The following is an 18,344-nucleotide window of genomic DNA, read 5'->3' as shown; positions in this document are numbered from 1 at the left end:
GGTCTGAGAAAGTCAGCTGATCATCAATCATAACTCCAAGGCTTCTAGCTGTTTTTGAAGGAGTTATGGTTGATGTGCCTAACTTGATGGTGAAATTGTGATGAAACGATGGGTTTGCTGGAATCACAAGCAGTTCTGTCTTGGCAAGGTTGAGTTGAAGGTGATGGTCCATCATCCAGGAAGAAATGTCTGTTAGACAAGCTGAGATGCGAATAGCAACCGTCGGATCATCAGGATGGAATGAGATGTATAGTTGAGTGTCATCAGCATAGCAGTGGTATGAAAAGCCATGTTTCTGAATGACAGAACCTAATGATGCCATGTAGAAAGAGAAGAGAAGTGGTCCAAGAACTGAGCCCTGAGGCACCCCAGTAGTTAGATGTTGTGACTTGGACACCTCACCTCTCCAAGATACTTTGAAGGACCTATCGGATAGGTAAGACTCAAACCATTGAAGTGTGGTTCCTGAGATGCCTTTTGCCAGTAGGGTTGATAGGAGGATCTGGTGGTTAACCGTGTCAAAAGCAGCGGACAGATCCAGCAGGATTAGTACTGAAGATTTGGAATCTGCTCTTGCCAGTCTTAGAGCTTCAACAACTGAGAGCAAGGCCGTCTCAGTTGAATGTCCACTTCTGAAGCCAGATTGGTTGCTGTCAAGGAGGTTGTTGTTTGTGAGAAATGTAGAGACTTGGTTGAACAGCTCGTTCAAGTGTTTTTGCAATGAAAGGAAAAAGGGAAACTGGTCTGTAGTTCTCTAAAAGAGATGGGTTGAGGTTGGGTTTCTTAAGTAGTGGAGTTATACGTGCCTGTCTAAATGATGAGGGAAAAACACCAGTGTGGAGGGATGTGTTGATGATGTGAGTGAGTGCAGGTACAACTGCAGGAGAAATGGCTTGAAGGAGATGAGATGGAATAGGATCAAGCGGGCAAGTAGTAGGGTGATTAGAAATGATGAGTTTTGAGACTTCTGCCCGCAGAGAGTGAAGAGAAGGTAGTAAATGAGTGTATGTTTGTTGGTGATATGAGCTTGACTGATTGTGGTGTGGAAAATTGTGCACTAATGTGTTTAATTTTATTAATGAAAAACGTTGCAAAGTCGTCAGCTATTAGAGATTAAGCAGGAGGTGGAGGAGGAGGACAAAGAAGTCAAAGTCACCTTTATTTATATAGCGCTTTAAACAAAATACATTGCGTCAAAGCAACTGAACAACATTCATTAGGAAAACAGTGTCAATAATGCAAAAATGATAGTTAAAGGCAGTTCATCATTGAATTCAGTGATGTCATCTCTGTTCAGTTAAATAGTGTCTGTGCATTTATTTGCAATCAAGTCAACGATATTGCTGTAGATGAAGTGTCCCCAACTAAGCAAGCCAGAGGCGACAGCGGCAAGGAACCGAAACTCCATCGGTGACAGAATGGAGAAAAAAACCTTGGGAGAAACCAGGCTCAGTTGGGGGGCCAGTTCTCCTCTGACCAGACGAAACCAGTAGTTCGATTCTAGGCTGCAGCAAAGTCAGATTGTGCAGAAGAATCATCTGTTTCCTGTGGTCTTGTCCTGGTGGTCCTCTGAGACAAAGTCTTTACAGGGGATCTGTATCTGGGGCTCTAGTTGTCCTGGTCTCCGCTGTCTTTCAGGGATGTAGAGTTCCTTTCTAGGTGCTGATCCAGCATCTGATCAGGATACGTACTGGATCCGGGTGACTGCAGTGACCCTCTGATCTGGACACAGACTGGATCTGGTGGCCACGGTGACCTCGGAACAAGAGAGAAACAGACAAATATTAGTGTAGATGCCATTCTTCTAATGATGTAGCAAGTACATAGGGTGTTATGGGAAGTGTTTCCGGTTCCGGTTTACCTAATTAATGCAGCCTAAAAATCCTTTAACGGATTTGGATAATAAAAGCATATGAGTATGTTATGTGTATGCCAGGTTAAAGAGATGGGTCTTTAATCTAGATTTAAACTGCAAGAGTGTGTCTGCCTCCCGAACAATGTTAGATAGGTTATTCCAGAGTTTAGGCGCCAAATATAACATTTCTGCATTTGACATTGAGAGCATAGGCCGTAATTTAGATATATTTGTGAGATGGAAAAATACAGTTTTACAAATGCTAGAAACGTGGCTTTCTAAGGAAAGATTGCGATCAAATAGCACACCTAGGTTCCTAACTGATGACGAAGAATTGACAGAGCAACCATCAAGTCTTAGACAGTGTTCTAGGTTATTACAAGCGGAGTTTTTAGGTCCTATAATTAACACCTCTGTTTTTTCAGAATATAGCAGTAAGAAATTACTCGTCATCCAGTTTTTTATATCGACTATGCAATCCATTCGTTTTTCAAATTGGTGTGTTTCACCGGGCTGCGAAGAATTATAGAGCTGAGTATCATCAGCATAACAGTGAAAGCTAACACCATGTTTCCTGATGATATCTCCCAAGGGTAACATATAAAGCGTGAAGAGTAGAGGCCCTAGTACTTAGCCTTGAGGTACTCCATACTGCACTTGTGATCGATAGGATACATCTTCATTCACTGCTACGAACTGATGGCGGTCATATAACTACGATTTAAACCATGCTAATGCACTTCCACTGATGCCAACAAAGTGTTCAAGTCTATGCAAAGTGGGGAAAGTTTTAAAAAGTGAGGAAAATGTTTTAAAAAGCATGCGAGAGTTAGACGAATTGTTAATTTTGTTATGGTAGTATGTCAATTTAGCAGTGGAGACATTAGCAGAGAAGGAAGATAGGAGTGACTGATACACATTAAGGTCAGTAGTATTTTTGGATTTGCGCCACACCCTTTCAGCAGCTCTAAGCTTAGAACGGTATTCGCGTAGAACATCAGATAACCAAGGGGCAGAAGGGGTGTTACGGGCTGGCCTGGAAGATAAGGGACAAACAGTGTCTAAACAAGATGTAAGAGTGGAGCAGAAAGTATCAGTAGAACTGTTAGCATCCAAAGATGCAAACAGTTTAGGGGAAGGAAGTGAAGATGAAACCATTGCAGATAGCCAGGAGGGTGAAAGTGTGTGTAGGTTACGTCGAAAGATGACATGTGGAGGGGTAAGTGATGTGGCAGGGACCATGTTGAGGTTGAGGAGGAAGTGATCCGACGTGTGCAGTGGAGTAACCAGAACATGATCAGTAGAGCAATGTCGCGTATAATAAGGTCCAGTTGGTTGCCTGATTTGTGAGTAGCAATAGTTGACACTCGGTTGAGATCAAAAGAGGCAAGCAGAGTGTGGAAATCAGCAAACAGAGGTTTATCTAGATGGATGTTGGAATCTCCAAGCATAACTACGGGAGTACCATCCTCAGAAAAGGTTGAGAGCAATATCACATTCGAATATTTGAGCTCACAAAAAACGAATATTCAAATATTCATTTATTTAAATTAAGTTTAATGAGAAAGACGTTATTTTTCAGCAACATTTATTGTTTCTGTCTTTTTTGAACAAGCTTACACACAATAAGCTTGAACATTACACATCGTGTTTTGTAGCTGAAAACCTTTAACAATGCGTGCAAACAAACAAAAGTACAGATTAAAAGCAACAAAGAAAAATGGTAAAGCAGCCTGCAGCAATTAGGCTATTGTACAGAATGTAGCTTACACTTAACTTTGAAACTGTCAGCAAATCTTATATATATTTTTTTTCTATTGTTTTACATGTTCTTGTAAAGAAACACGTGCATGTAAACATGCGCTCTGAAGGCACGGACGTTGTCGGGACTCACAAATAACGGTGTGCTAAGCGAATAAGTTTTGTGAAGCGCTTCGTGTTTTCGTTTCACCACTGAATGGGATCCTCATCTGGTGGAATACATGGCTCCAGTAAGAACTGTTCCCACTCGTCTCGGCTGGACTCTCTGTATCATCGCTGAAGAACTGGCTCAGCCTTTTCCGACGAGTGGGCATTGCCGCATCCTCTTCATCGTTGGTGACGCACAATTCGCATCAAGGAAAATGTTCTGATAATGTTCAAAAAGTTTTTTTTCTTACTTCTCTCATGTTTTCATCGAGAAACCTGAGATGTTTAGGCAGAGGGTCTAGGGCGGACGCGAGAAGAGGAGTTTTCACTGCATTCTCCAAGTTAGCGGTGTTTATTCGTTGCTTGAGAGATGCCGCAACAGTGTTCTTGAATTCGGCCACTTTCTGTGATTCTCCACGGCATATTTGAAGTACTGTAGAAGACCGCAGTTCTTATTCATTCGTTAATTATTTTTTGCTTGCATACATCTTCAAATATGCCGTGGAGAATCACAGAAAGTGACCGAATTAGGTTTTATTGTTGACTTTTTTTCTTTTTTTTTATGGCAACAAAAATATAGCGAAATTCGAATATCATTATTATTTATCGAATAATTAAAGCAGAACGAATATTCGAATGTTCGACTATCCGTGCACACCCCTACTTATGAACATGATATAATTTCAATTCTGTTCCTTTTATATGTAAATAATTACAATGATACAATGACACTCAAAGTATTTGCTATTTAATTCCATTCAAATGTGTATTTATCATCCATTTCTACTTTAATACAAACGTAGTTTAGAATTATTTTTTTTTTGACAACCGTCACATATCTCACACAGAGATTGCACTGCCATTGTGATTGTGAATATTCACGCCTAATTCTTAAACACATAATCACATGATACCAGATATAAAAATCTAATATTTAAGAAGAGAATGCAACATAACAGTTATTTGAGCCAATGAGAATGAAGCTGTCTCGTCAGCAAGTCGTTTCCCATCGTGCTTTTGTTCAGCGAAGCTGGGGGAGACCAACTGTGCTCCACTTCATGGTTGGGTCGCTGTCGCGAGAGATTTTGGGCACACGTCAGCGTGACATCAAAGCAAGGTGTACAACCCTCGGACACAATTCTAACCGCCATGCATCTTGTGGTGATCAGTTCTGCGCAGAATTTGCTAATCTCAAACGAGCCTTGTGTTCAGTGTTTCCCACAGGATTCTGTGAGACTTGGGGCAGCAGGTGATGATACATATTAATTTGCATATTAATGATATCATTGTGTCAAGTTTGCATTCAGATCTGTTCTACCTGATATGCTGTCTCGTACTGTAAAACAAATGAATGCCCAATAAAACTGTTCCCATTTACATATTTTCTGTTGTCGTACATAAAACAAGTATAAATAGTGACTAAACACGACCCATTAATATACTACATTCTAACCAGGAATCACTCGCACTTAACTCCTTAAATCCTGATTTATAATCCGATAAAACCATTGTGCATGTACACTTAAAAGGGGCTATATGTGGTGGTTTTGGCTATATTACCTTTTTGTCCCATTAAGCGCACTGTCAGCGTCTGAGTAACAAACTATGTGCATATTGACAGATGAACTATGCTCATATTTAGATACTGCATCAGGAGAATCAGACCTCGAGCTCACAGGGCAGTAATGGTGACATCTTCCAACAGAATGATAACTAAGGTTTATCCAAAAAAGTCGCTAGGTTTGTCAGTATGTACCTTTTATGGGTCTGAAAGGTGCTAAATATAGTGCTAAAGTCACGCTAGTGTGTGTGTGTGAGATGTGGGAGGGCAGGGGGCGGTGGATATTTGTGGTAGTCAATGTGAATATTGTCATAAATAAATCAATGTATAGGAAATAATGCTTTACTTTAGTATTGAAGTAGAGTAACTTTTGAAATCCCTACCTGAGAGCAATGTAATGAAATACAAGAGGACATTAATCATTAGAATGAGTGTTATTTTAAAATTACATTTTATTAGCCATGAATACTATGGCAGGCAGGAGATTAACATCAGGTCTAAACACAGTGATTCTCATCTTATGAATCTGATTACAAATTTCTTGCCGTTTTGATTGATTTGTGTTTTTCTCTGGCAGGTTGGCAGAGGGAGAGCAAATCCTGACCGGAGGTGTCCTGAACAAACAGAAGAGCCAAGACGACATCATTACTGAGTTTGGAGACTCGGCCTGCTTCACTCTGGCTCTGCTGGGGCAAATCTACTGGTACGTTGAGCTTGTTTGCTACTTGCCTTCACCTACTGAAATCAATGAACCTTACTGAATTACGAAAATATCTGCTTTGCAGTTTTTCCTGGGAAAAATACACTAGTGAGAGGCTGTGTTTAATTTGTTGGAGAAAGCAAGCCGGTTCCAAAGGTCTTTACCTGTAATGGATTTAGAGGCAGACAGGGCTCTTTTGACTTGTGTTTTTGCACTTGTGTAGAGCAGGACTCAGTTACTATTGATAGATTACTTTTAGAGTTCTGAATATTCTCATATGAGAGATTCCTCTCTTCCTGTTCTTAATGAGATGTTTTGTTAAATAGCCTCATAGTCTTTACACTTTTCGTTCAAGTGCTAATAACCAAGAGAAAGATCACTTCGGGGGATGTGGACTTTACTACATAGGATTAAATTGGTATTGTTTGTATTTTGACTGCAGTATACCTCCATAGACATCAGTAAGTTTGTTGGTTTATTGTTCTCACTGTTTCTTTGGTTTCTTCATGACTCTCCCGAACACAGAGAAACTGTAAATGTGACATTTTCCTTTAGCCAATGAGCCATTGTTATTTACATTAAATCCAGTAAAATCTGCTGTTTTCTTTGTCTAAGATTGTTATTGGATTTTCAAGTTGTGGAAAACCCCAAATGGCATCTTATGAAACTAAAATTGTGATTATCCTGCTCCTTTTGTTATTCCTGCAGCAAAACAGACCGGATAGCAAAAGGAGCTGAATGTTACCAAAAAAGCATGAGCGAGAACCCTTTCTTATGGTCTCCATTTGAGTCTCTATGTCAAATCGGTGAGTTCCTTTCTCGTTATTAATTAGGGTCATCATAAGAACCTCATCCAAGCAGCACAGTTACAAGACTCTCCTAGGAGAGGATGCCTGATAATCTGATTTTAAACTCTGTTCTCTGTGCTACAGGAGAGCGACCGGATCCAGAGCAGATCTTTAGATTTACCTCCTTGCAGAATTTCAGTGGAGGCAGTGGAGGAGTCGTACCCCCTCCTCCCATCAGCCCTGCACACACACCTAGTAACAACATGGGACACCGACAAGTCGACACCATCCTAATGGAGACCCCACAAGACACTTTGGTATGTCTTTCCTGTGGTTTTTATAGTGTTTTATAGGGAGATATTGTTTAGGGACATATCAAATGGATTGTCTTTCTTCTCTCTCTAAAGGAGCTAAACCGGCTCAATCTAGAATCTTCTAACTCAAAGTACTCCCTGAATACGGACTCCTCTGTGTCCTACATCGACTCCTCCGTCATCTCGCCAGACTCTGTGCCACTGGGCACTGGTGGTTCACTATTATCCAAACAAGTGCAAAACAAACCCAAGAGTGGCCGATGTCTGCTGGGGGGCACGGCCACACTTAGCCCCCTCACACCGAGGTAATGACCAAACATCACTAAGGCCATCGCACCTCACACTTAACCGTGCACGAGGCTTTCTTAATGTATTCCCTAGTACTTTTTTTAATGATTCAAATTATGGATGTGATTATTTGGCTCTTATGTATCTATCTGTTTAAAACGGTGTAGTTTTGGAATTTTGCCTCTGGAGCCGAGCCCGGGAGACCCAACATACCTTCAAAATTACAGTCACAGTGGAAGTGGGATGGAACCTCCTCCTCCGCCTGGCCCTCCAAAGAAGGTTAGTCAGCTTTATTTCTAGCAGCTTGCAGTTCAAGTAGTTCCATGGGCTGTGATCTACGATTTTGTATAAATGTGTTTTTCCCTTAAAATCTTAAAACATTAGTCAAGGTTTATTTCACCAGGAAAAAAAAAAGAGTAATGCAGTTTAGTTTTAACAACCTTTTTGTACACCTGTTTGTATTACTTTAACATTAATTCTTTGTTTGTAACCTTTGGTTACTGAGATAATTTTAGCAGAAACGGACAGGTTTCTAATACAAAAATGGTATTGAAGCGTACTTTGTATGTAAATGTGATTTTGCAGCTTTTTCTTTAAATGTCTGGGTTAGTCTTTAAACATTTAAATTGTCTAGTCTTAAAAATTTACGTTATGTTTCTTTGTAATTAATTGTGGAGTTTAGTAGCAAGATAATAACTAATTTCACTGTAGTACTGGTACATTGAACTCTTATTCAAAAAGAGTGTGGAAAAAAACTCTTTGTCCTAGTTATAATACAAACCATCCAAATAACATTTTCTAAATTATATTTATGTAAGGTTTATTAAAATGACAAAAATAGTCTTAATATAATAAAACTGCAAATGATAAATTATGTCTTTTTAAATCAAGAATTTTTGCCATTTCAGGCCGTCAGTAGAATCAGCCAAGTGGGGACGAAGTCAGTGTTTGCACAGAGTGGAAACAGCAGAGAGGTCATTCCAAACCCTTTCAACCAAACTCAGACCACTGCCCCACAGACCAGGTATATGTCATCGCACATTTCTACCGGCAACTCATGGCTATGATAATGGCTTCTGATGACATCTCTTTCTGCTTTGTAGTTCTACACCACAAGTGCTGAGCCCAACCATTGCTGCTCCCCCAAATGTGCAGCCACGGCGGAGCTCAAGACTCTTCACTAGTGCCAGCTCCACTGCCAAGGTACTGTCTTCACACATACAAGTTTATTCATACACTCCTCAAAATCCTCAACCACTCTTTAGAGGAAGTGTTATCAACTCTCTTTATGATGAAATTGAGCAGGAGAACAGCAAGAAGCTGAAAATGAAGTTCCCCACCAAGATTCCTAACCGAAAGACCAAAACGAAAACGGGTAAGGGAGGAATCACCCCATCTAACCTGAATGAGAGCATCGAGATCCTCAAGCTTGATTCTTCCATAGAAGGAAAAGGCAACATCAGCTCACCGCAGTTCCAGGCTTTTAGTCTACAAAAGGCTGCTGCAGGTATTTGAGATCTGTCGTCTTTTTAAGATGTATTTAAGGAATTAAATCTAATCAAATGCAAATGCAATTTATTTTTTATGAAATAATGCAGTATTTATATTTTAATTAACTAATTATAATATTATAAATAAAAAATTGTATTATGTGCCCTCATAATATTTAATCAAAATATCTCTTAGAAGTCATTAAGCTCTGTTACAATAGAGAAGAAAACACCATCACAGCTTCGGTTTCATGTTGACTTCAAAGAACTTTAAACAAATTATAACATTTGTTAAAAAGGAAGGATTATTAAATATGATGTATTTTGAAAATGTAACTCCACCTAAACTTGAATTTGTTTGCTCTGTTTCGTTCAGATGGGCTGATGACGTTGATGCGGGATATTGGGAGGGGCTATCTTGCTCTCTGCTCGTACAACTGCAGAGAAGCCATTAACATCTTGAGTCAGCTGCCTTCACACCACTACAACACAGGCTGGGTGCTGGGTCAGATCGGGCGAGCTCACTTTGAATTGGCTGAATACATGCAGGTGAGTCAGAGTTGTTCAAATTAGGAGTTTTCAGCTGAAAAATGATTCAAACTGTGAATTGCAGAAAAGATAAGACTGAATTTTGTGTTGGGGTGGTTTTGGCGCAGTGGATAAGACACATGCCTTTGGTGTGTGAGACCCGGGTTCGAATCCACTGTGAGACACCAATGTGTCCCTGAGCAAGACACTTAACCCCTAGTTGCTCCAGAGGCGTGCGACCTCTTATCCTTTTTTTGGATAAAAGTGTCAGCTAAATGAATAAATGTAAATGTGTCTGTTTTACCAGGCGGAGAGGATTTTCTCAGAAGTCCGGCGTATTGAGAGCTATCGAGTGGAAGGTATGGAGATCTATTCCACAACGCTCTGGCATTTACAAAAGGATGTTGCACTTTCTGCCCTATCTAAAGATCTCACTGACATGGACAAAAACTCACCAGAGGTACATCTCTCGGAGTAGTATAGCAAATGAACAGGCTTTGCAGATCTTGAATGCTTTTTCTTAAGGTTTATATCATCCTCTCTCTCTGTGTACAGCCCTGGTGTGTAGCTGGTAACTGTTTCAGCTTACAGCGGGAACATGACATAGCCATTAAGTTCTTCACAAGGGCCATCCAGGTGGACCCCAGCTTTGCATACGCATACACACTATTAGGGCATGAACTAGTTCTCACAGAGGAGCTGGAGAAAGCCCTGGGCTGCTTCCGCAATGCTATACGCCTCAATAAACGTCACTACAATGCCTGGTACGGTTCAGACTCTACTCGTTGGCTTTGGAAATGAGACACTACTTTAAATGAAACCAGAAATGTGAAAAAAAATCTTAACTGTTCATTTTATATTGTGAAATTATGAAAACCGCTTGTCATTTTTACAGTAAAAAGGCTCAGTGTTTGTCTTTTAGGTACGGTTTGGGAATGATTTACTACAAGCAGGAGAAATTTAACCTAGCCGAAATTCATTTCAAGAAGGCTTTGAGCATCAATCCTCAGAGTTCTGTGCTGCTTTGTCATATTGGAGTGGTAAGTAAACCTAATGCAGAGAAAATAATGTTAATCTAAAGTGAAGCAGCTTATATCTTTGGGAAATAATAGTGCAAGATTGTTGCTTGAGTTTGTTAATGCATTTATTTTACATAAATTGATGTAAAACATGGTGCAGACTGTTTGTTGCATTGCTGCATCTTCATATCCTTTCTCATGTGCTCCATGTCAGGTTCAACATGCTTTGAAGAAATCAGACCATGCACTTGAGACCCTCAACAGAGCCATAAGCATCGACCCCAAGAACCCGCTATGCAAATTCCACAGGGCCTCTATTCTTTTTGCCAATGAAAAGTACAAGGTACTCCCCAACTTGTATCATGACATTAAGCAGTCAAGATTCAGCATTCACTAATGAAGACATCAAAAGTCTTTTGCAGCAGAAAGTCTTAAAGTTATGGCATTAAATGTTGCTTGCACCTTATGTTTTGTAAAACAAATGTCTAATATACATTTAGATCCATTTACTTGAGATTGAGATGCACCCTAAAAAAATATAACAATTTAAATAGTCTATGCTTAAAATGAACAAATTTAAGAATGTTTGGATATTTATACTGAAAAACAAGACAAAATACAGAGAAAGAACATTAGTATGATCAAAAGGTAAAAAAATTTTCATATTCTGTTGATTTGGAGCAGAGGTATTCAAGCCAAAAGCTTCTTAATAAGCAACTTTGAAGCATTGTTAATGCAAAACATTTACATTTTAGACACCATATTGAATTTTCTTTACTTGGTCTAAAAAAAAAAGCCTTCAGAAACCATCTTTTTGAAAATGAACTAATTTGTTCCTTATAGGCGGCTTTGCAGGAGCTTGAAGAGCTGAAACAAATAGTGCCCAAAGAGTCCCTTGTTTACTTCTTAATAGGAAAGGTACTCCTACAACTCAGTTGTATACTTCTGTGTACTTATTTGATCTTTTTAATAAAAATATATCTTTTACTAAAAAATATTCATCGTCTATAAAGGTCTATAAGAAGCTTGGCCAGACTCATCTGGCGCTAATGAACTTCTCTTGGGCCATGGACTTGGACCCTAAAGGGGCCAATAATCAGATCAAAGAGGCCATAGATAAGCGATACCTCCCAGATGATGACGAACCTGTCACTCCTGATGACTATCCCTACTACTCAAGTAAGTCTACTATGCAGTGAGCCATGCATGTGGACCTGTGTGCTCTATGTAATGTTGTCTGTTGCTCTCAGCAGCGGAGGTGGAGGAGTCACAAGAGAGCAGTATGACGGACGCTGATGACACGCAGCTCCACACCACGGAGAGCGATGAGGTTCTGTAGCCCCCGACACCACTCTGGACTTTACAATGCCAATCTGGGGGCTACTTGAAGACTTCAGCTCTGAAAAAGGAGGAAGAAGAAAAAAAGGAAAACAAACTGCTGCTAATAACAGTACCTCCTCATTTCTGTCGTTTTATTTTCATCATTCGTTCTTGCCTTTTTCCATCCCCTTGTCATCATGCCTTCGAGGTCTCTCATCGGTCTGATCATCTGGTCCTGTCTCATCCCTCATCGTCACTGGCAGGCATCCCTTATCGCAGACTCAAATTGCCCAGATTTACCAATGACGCCACTGTCTTCTCAAAAAGTTAATTGTCAGTTGAAGACTCAAAAAAGAGCCACAGACATTCATGGATGTTCCTGTCTTAATGCTTAGGCCTTTTATGTTATTTTATCAGCATTTACTCTGAATAAAGACCTGTGTAAGAGTTGGTAGTCTTTTGATTCCTCTCACCTCCCTTTTTGATCATGGAACGTATTTGCTGGGAGAAAAAAAGCACTTTCTGCCCACATCAAAAAAGCGTTTGGCATAAGAGATTCAACATAAACTGCATATCTTCTATCAGATTACCATCTGTTTAGAAGAGCAATGTTTCTGAGTGTTAGCTAGAAAGTAACAGTTCTGGAGGATGCAGATGTTTTTCCACCGTATTTTAAAACTTGTGTGTGTGACTGATGCTCAAGAAGCACTTATGTTTAAAAAAAAAAATAATAATAATGTCTTAATTAGAAAAATGTGCCACTCTCACACTCATCTGTTCTGCTCTTTTCTACCTTCAAAACATCCAAATCCATGTGCCCAGCTGTAAGACATTGATTAGAGAATTGTTGATTAAATGAGCGTATAGGTGGGGTGGTTTCCTTGACACACTTTTATCTGTGTTTAGGAAACCAGACCACCTTGTCCAAATGAACAACACTACTGTATGGCACAGTGACCAGTGGTCAGACTTCTTAAGACAATTTTCTGAAACGTTGGTGCTGTTGAAAACAATACTGATGAACATAGAAAATGTGCACAAAGCATCTTTAATGGATTTTATTTTACCAGAACGTTTATTATTTAAAAAAATGTTTTTGATCTCTGCTAAATGCTTCTTATTGTATATTTTAAATGAATTGAAAGGTAATAGAATAAACAAATTTGACTGAAAGTCCTGCTGTGGTCATTGAAGGAAAATACGTTATACATTGATCCACACTTTTGTTTTTTCCTAAATACTGTCTTTGAGGGTTCATGGGTTTGTAGAACCACGATTTACCCGAAAATGCCACGATTGTTAGTTATTGATACTAATGTGAAATATAACAAGTTAAAATGCGATCTTGCTTCAGTGGACAATTATAGAAGGTTTCAGCACTTATAGCGTGATTACGAATGTCTAATAATAAGTTATTTCCATAGATAAGCGCTGACATTCATAAAATCGTTTGCGAGACTGACAACAGCTAACAGTGATACGGTGATATTAAGCTTCATGTTAGGCCTAATTTAAGTTCAAACGTGACCGTGTGTTTAGTACATATGCATTAAACAGACAATAACATCTAACAAATAAACAACTCTTTAGCAAAGTTAACAGTTTTTTTTTACTTTCACTCGTAAGCCCATCTCTTGCTAAAAACATATAAACCAGCCAATCAGCGGCCGCCTTTCCGTTCTCTGACCAATCACAGGTTGAAATGAGGCGGTACTTCCGGCTCATGTCTGGTTGCTCTGTGCAGGTAAGTGAACGTGAATTCTGTACTCTGTCATTTAAAATTGACTTAGTTTTGCTATTTTCGTATGGGCAAAATACAGCTTTCAACGTAAAATGTCGCATAAGATCTAGAAGAAAACAGTGTTTTATTTTCCCTCTCATTCAGTGAGCGGTAGACATTAGGACAAAGTAATTTCATCCCGGAGATTGAAGTCAACAGGCCAAAAATTGTTTGGGTACAAAAAAAAATCTCTCAGTCTGTCAGAATTAACCTCCAGATAAAATTAAAACGACTCTAAAATGTACATGTTTCCTGTAGTTACAGATGAAAATGTCCGCTAAAAATGTACTCTTTAAATTCGTCTTCAAGATGTGAGCGCGGATGAAAGAAAGGCTATAATACAGCAGAGACTATCATCTGATGATGTTAGCATGCTAAACCTACAGTCAACGGGCCTATGAGTAAATACAATTAATATCGGACTGTATTTAAAGAACTTATCTAATTAACGTGAATAGATGATGTAATATTCTTATTCATAATATCCATTATTTGTTTTCTATACAAGTTTTTATTACATTGGAATTGATTGTATGTGGTTGTGTTTCAAAACCTAGTTAACTGACTATTTAAACAGCATTTGGAACGCGCGTATGGCGTCAGAATTGCTGTCTAGGTAGGCAGCTTGTGTACTTTTGAAATAACTCCACCATCCACTTTCGGAATCGCAGTTGCTAAAGCGCCGTTTTTTGTTTTGAATTTGACTTTTTTGTTGTTGATGTTGTTAGTCTTTCCCCCACTTCATTTATTTACATTTAATGATCTTTTAAGCTTAACTTACGTACGTAAATACGTTTAAAATCTCTTTTTATTGTTTCACCGAGATCTGATAGTGACAGACTAACGACGTGTTTACAGTACTTTAGCTCTATTTCATGTAACGAATGTTTTTGGTTTGATATTTAAACCTTAAAATCTAAAATTTAAACAATTTCGAGAGGAATTAAAAGTGCTTTATGAATTAATGTAATTCAGACTTAATATTTAAAAATGTATCCAACAGTTTGTCTATAAATGTAAATGCTAACAGTTTTTTTTTTAACAGACTGCAGGTTGAACCACTGTCTTGTTCGCTTCGGAGTCTACAAGTCACATTTGGATTTATAATGGAGGTCCCAGTAAACCATCAGATCAAACTGAACCCAGTCATTTCTAAGGTCGGACACCATCTGTTTTAATACATTCACACGTACTATTTTAGGGGAATGTACTTGCCGTATGCATACTTAAAGTTATTAGAATAAACAGGCAAAATAGTCAGCTAAATATGTTGCCACTGGAGGGTAGTTAAAACTATTCCCTTTATAAACAGCAGATGGTGCTGTCTTTTTGTTTATGAGGACCTCTAGAAACAGGAAGCCTAGGAACTAGGTTTCATAATTTCTAATCTGCTGTGATTAAAATATGCCTTAGCCACAGAGTTTTAAGATAGAAATGTATTGTTAGATTTTAAATCCACATTTAATTAATCCATTTTTTACCTTTTTTTTTGTCTTCCTGGTTATAACTACTATCACTGACTACTAATTCTTGCATTTTAGTTCAGTTTACATGAAGAGGTCAAGAATAACATTTATTTTAATGCATAGCAATTCAGATTTCTTTAGTGTTTTTAGGTCATATTGCACTTCATTCAGTATGATTTTCTCAAACACTTCCTGTCTCTTAGTCATTTTAGAGACCCTTGAGTTCCCTCTACTGGCACATTTACTTTAGAGCTTCTTTCTAGAAACATTCAACACTGGGCAGGGCTCTAGGTACTCTTTATTGTGTTAATTTCATCTTTATGTTACACTGTGTCATGCTATGCTATTTTCTTCGGACTTAAACATTCTATCTATGGGCAAATACATATTTTGGTCGGTTTCGACTAAATAAATGACATTTCAATCGAATATTTTGGTGCTAGAGTAAATGTTCTCATTGTGGCGCCACCTGTTGTCCTGACGCGTCATGACAGGAAGCCTAGCGCCTCTATTGGCCGCTCGGAGCAAACGTGTCTCTCCCGCCACTGCGCCGCTCCGCTCTTCTGTTTGTCAGACTCGCGATCCGAGGGAGAGGATCGAGCCGCCATTTTCCGAGCTCGTCGCTTCCCCCTCGAACGAACAACAATAAAAAACGGACAAAAGCGGGGTTTTCTCAGCCGACAACGAGTACGAAGACCTTCCGGAGAAGGAGAGAAGGGACCGCGCTCAAAGAACGACCGGAAAAGGGATACATTTCACTGCATTTTCGCGGCTTTTGTAAGGGGCGATTGAAAAACAGCCGACTGGGCTCCTATAGCTCGACTGCCCCCGTTTCTTTCGCCCATTTCGTGATTCCTAAACGAAGCCCGGAGGAGTGGGAGGAGGAAAAGGAGGGGGTTACCGAGCACCGGAGCGCGCGAGAGGCCCGGGATTTTTCCACCTGAACGTGCAACAGCGGAATCTGCATCTGGATAATTGCCTATGCCTGTCAGTTATTACTGCTATATTTCTTAAGCGTGGGGATTTATCACATACATTTCCCCCGGAATCGGCTCCTCATCACGTGGTAGGTTCCTCCTTTTCTCTTTGTTAGTTTAAAACTCGCTGGCGTGAGGCAACTCGAGACGTTATTAGCGCATTTATGAACTTAAATCGACGCGCGGTGAAACGGAGCACGTCGAGGGCACGTTAACTCCACAAATGCGGACGCTTTTCGCTCTCCTTAGTTATTTTCCACCGTTTGTTCTGGTAAAACCCGTGAAGTAGGCGGCGTTGAAAGTCAGACTATCAAGGTTGCAAAATCAGCCCGACATAAATATACGTGTCAGTTTTATGAAAGCGCATAGCTGGCAATCAAACGCGAGACCAGTTCGTTCACGCTTTACATTGAGTAGGTTAAACGCACGCGGGGTGGGTGCGCAGTATATGTCTGCTGTATCTACATCAGTAGGCTTTCGTTTGTGTTGGTGCGAAGCGTATACTATCAGTTACTCGATGTTGTCCCAGGCCTATGCGTTACATGGATTTCCAGTAATACAGATTAATTTTAACAGTCGACGCGAGCTGGCCCTTTAAGACTGTGCATTGGTGCTAAAAAATATGAGAAGGAATGTTATTATAATATCTTCTGAAGAAAATAATTGCACAAATTGATTTCCGGTATCTGTTCAATACTAAATATACGCATGTATGTGCAAAAAAATGATGCAATCGGGTGGTAAACAGTTACAACTTCTGCATCAAGCCTGGACACGGGGAGTTTTCCGTAACTAACTGCATTACATAATATTTGGTTGCTTTCCCCTTTTTTCCCCCTCCAGTTCTGTCCTCGCCCCGCCGAACCGAGAATTCTCATTAGAACCCTTTACGTCTCGAAACGTTCTAATAATGTACAAAAATGCCGCTTCAGTAGGCATCACGCCAGCTTTTGAAACGCTGGCAGCGATTCTTCATGGCCTTAAGCTCGCCCTAACCCGTATTTTCTGTATAATCTGGGGGTTTATTTATATTTATCGCAGTATTTCGTGTGGTTGTGGACATCAGAGGGCTTTATGTGTAATAGAACATTAACCTGCTCAACCTGTGGTTAGTGTAACGCGCTGTACTTTTCCATTATATAATGCGTTACGTTGCATATTTTTCGCAGCACTCACTTGATCTCAGGTCTCAAATATAACAGGTTCCGTTCCGCATGTGTACGTGATGTTTATGGTTTAAAGAGACATCCGTGATGCTTTGTTCCTGATTAATGACGCTATTTTATTATATGCCTTTCGTGGTAAATTTGACATTTGTACCTTGATCTGTTTAGGACGTTCAGATATATTACACATTGTCTGTCCCACAATAAATCGACTGTTATTTATTAAATTGAGGCCTGTTTGTTTCTCTGAAACCCTTTGTATTTCCCCAGATGGGGTTTAAAAAATGGTTGAAACAAATTTATTAATATTTTAAGAGTTTTTTGGGGGTTGGCATATGATTATGAGCTGTTATGTACTTTCTTTTCATTCCATCCATTATCATTGTCCTACATCCCCTCCTCACAGGATGAGCTGCTATGTAACACATCAATACCATTGACTAAGTGCCGTAATTTTTTCAAAGTGGTGCAGTCATTTGGAAATCACTTTTTTTCCCCCTTTGTGATTTTAAGGGCAAGAAATGAGCTCTAGGTAGAGCAATGTGACCTTAAAGTCATGTTTACACACTTGTATATATTGTTTTTTAATTCGTCTGTTACTCTCTTGATGTAAATTTTGTGTGGGCCGCTGCAGATCTCTGCTGTTGAGCTGCATGGAATTGTTATTTTTGGCTCCCACATTGTTGAAGGCTGTCAAAGTGAATTTTAAAGAGAATATAATTATTTCTTTGAGGCATATAAATCAATCAATCTTTAATCCTGTTATGATCCATTTGAGTATTGATACCCATACTACTGTGTTATTCACAATCAATGTCAGTTTGAAGTATACATCAATGCCACCTACATACAGTACCTGCTTTTTGTCTGAACTCCAAACCCCAAGGCCTGGTTTTATTTTAAACTTAAAAGGCTTAGCTCCTAACTTGTATCCATTAAGTGCAAAATTTGAACACTGTTCTTTTTGGCAGGGGATGAGATTGGCAAGACTTTGCTCTCTGGGAGGTTAAAAATGAAAAGTGAAAGAAAGTGCAAGCTGCTGACAAACAGTGTCTGGAGACATCACGGATTCTCTGGAAAGTTCAAGGCCAGGGCTGGAGACATCCACTGGGCCATTTGCCTGGGAGCAGGTAGAGGAGTCAGTTAGATTGTAAGACAGGACCACCTGCTTAATGTGTTTGGGA

The 18,344-nt window shown here is 39.5% G+C and overlaps 3 protein-coding genes across 7 annotated transcripts in view; all 3 read left to right on the top strand.

Moving 5' to 3' along the window:
* cdc27 (cell division cycle 27) overlaps positions 1 to 12,218 on the top strand; it is a 364,243-nt gene extending 352,025 nt beyond the window's left edge. Inside the window, exons 4-20 of one of the 3 annotated variants that reach the window (XM_059553008.1) lie at positions 5,902 to 6,027; positions 6,733 to 6,830; positions 6,957 to 7,129; positions 7,220 to 7,431; positions 7,582 to 7,693; positions 8,323 to 8,438; positions 8,518 to 8,617; positions 8,720 to 8,789; positions 8,859 to 8,921; positions 9,281 to 9,453; positions 9,740 to 9,892; positions 9,988 to 10,196; positions 10,355 to 10,472; positions 10,666 to 10,794; positions 11,295 to 11,369; positions 11,465 to 11,630; positions 11,702 to 12,218. In XM_059553008.1, the coding sequence (XP_059408991.1) occupies positions 5,902 to 6,027; positions 6,733 to 6,830; positions 6,957 to 7,129; positions 7,220 to 7,431; positions 7,582 to 7,693; positions 8,323 to 8,438; positions 8,518 to 8,617; positions 8,720 to 8,789; positions 8,859 to 8,921; positions 9,281 to 9,453; positions 9,740 to 9,892; positions 9,988 to 10,196; positions 10,355 to 10,472; positions 10,666 to 10,794; positions 11,295 to 11,369; positions 11,465 to 11,630; positions 11,702 to 11,790 (2,182 nt within the window). In that variant the 3' untranslated portion in view covers positions 11,791 to 12,218. Of the gene's footprint in view, positions 1 to 5,901; positions 6,028 to 6,732; positions 6,831 to 6,956; positions 7,130 to 7,219; positions 7,432 to 7,581; positions 7,694 to 8,322; positions 8,439 to 8,517; positions 8,618 to 8,719; positions 8,922 to 9,280; positions 9,454 to 9,739; positions 9,893 to 9,987; positions 10,197 to 10,354; positions 10,473 to 10,665; positions 10,795 to 11,294; positions 11,370 to 11,464; positions 11,631 to 11,701 lie in introns of all 3 variants that reach the window. The other 2 variants (XM_059552992.1, XM_059552999.1) reach the window with 2 other exon arrangements.
* scn4ab (sodium channel, voltage-gated, type IV, alpha, b) overlaps positions 1 to 18,344 on the top strand; it is a 176,423-nt gene that overhangs the window by 9,580 nt on the left and 148,499 nt on the right. The window lies entirely within an intron of this gene.
* The window catches only part of kansl1b (KAT8 regulatory NSL complex subunit 1b), a 69,896-nt gene continuing 66,145 nt past the window's right edge, over positions 14,594 to 18,344 (top strand). The window contains exon 1 of one of the 3 annotated variants that reach the window (XM_059552928.1): positions 14,594 to 14,708. The gene's annotated coding sequence lies outside the window, so the exon portion shown is untranslated. Of the gene's footprint in view, positions 14,709 to 15,553; positions 16,084 to 18,344 lie in introns of those variants that run through there. The other 2 variants (XM_059552919.1, XM_059552937.1) reach the window with 2 other exon arrangements.

Source organism: Carassius carassius, chromosome 1, assembly GCF_963082965.1.
Source record: "Carassius carassius chromosome 1, fCarCar2.1, whole genome shotgun sequence".
NCBI classification, from domain to species: domain Eukaryota; kingdom Metazoa; phylum Chordata; class Actinopteri; order Cypriniformes; family Cyprinidae; genus Carassius; species Carassius carassius.
This window is presented reverse-complemented; position numbering and strand designations above follow the sequence as displayed.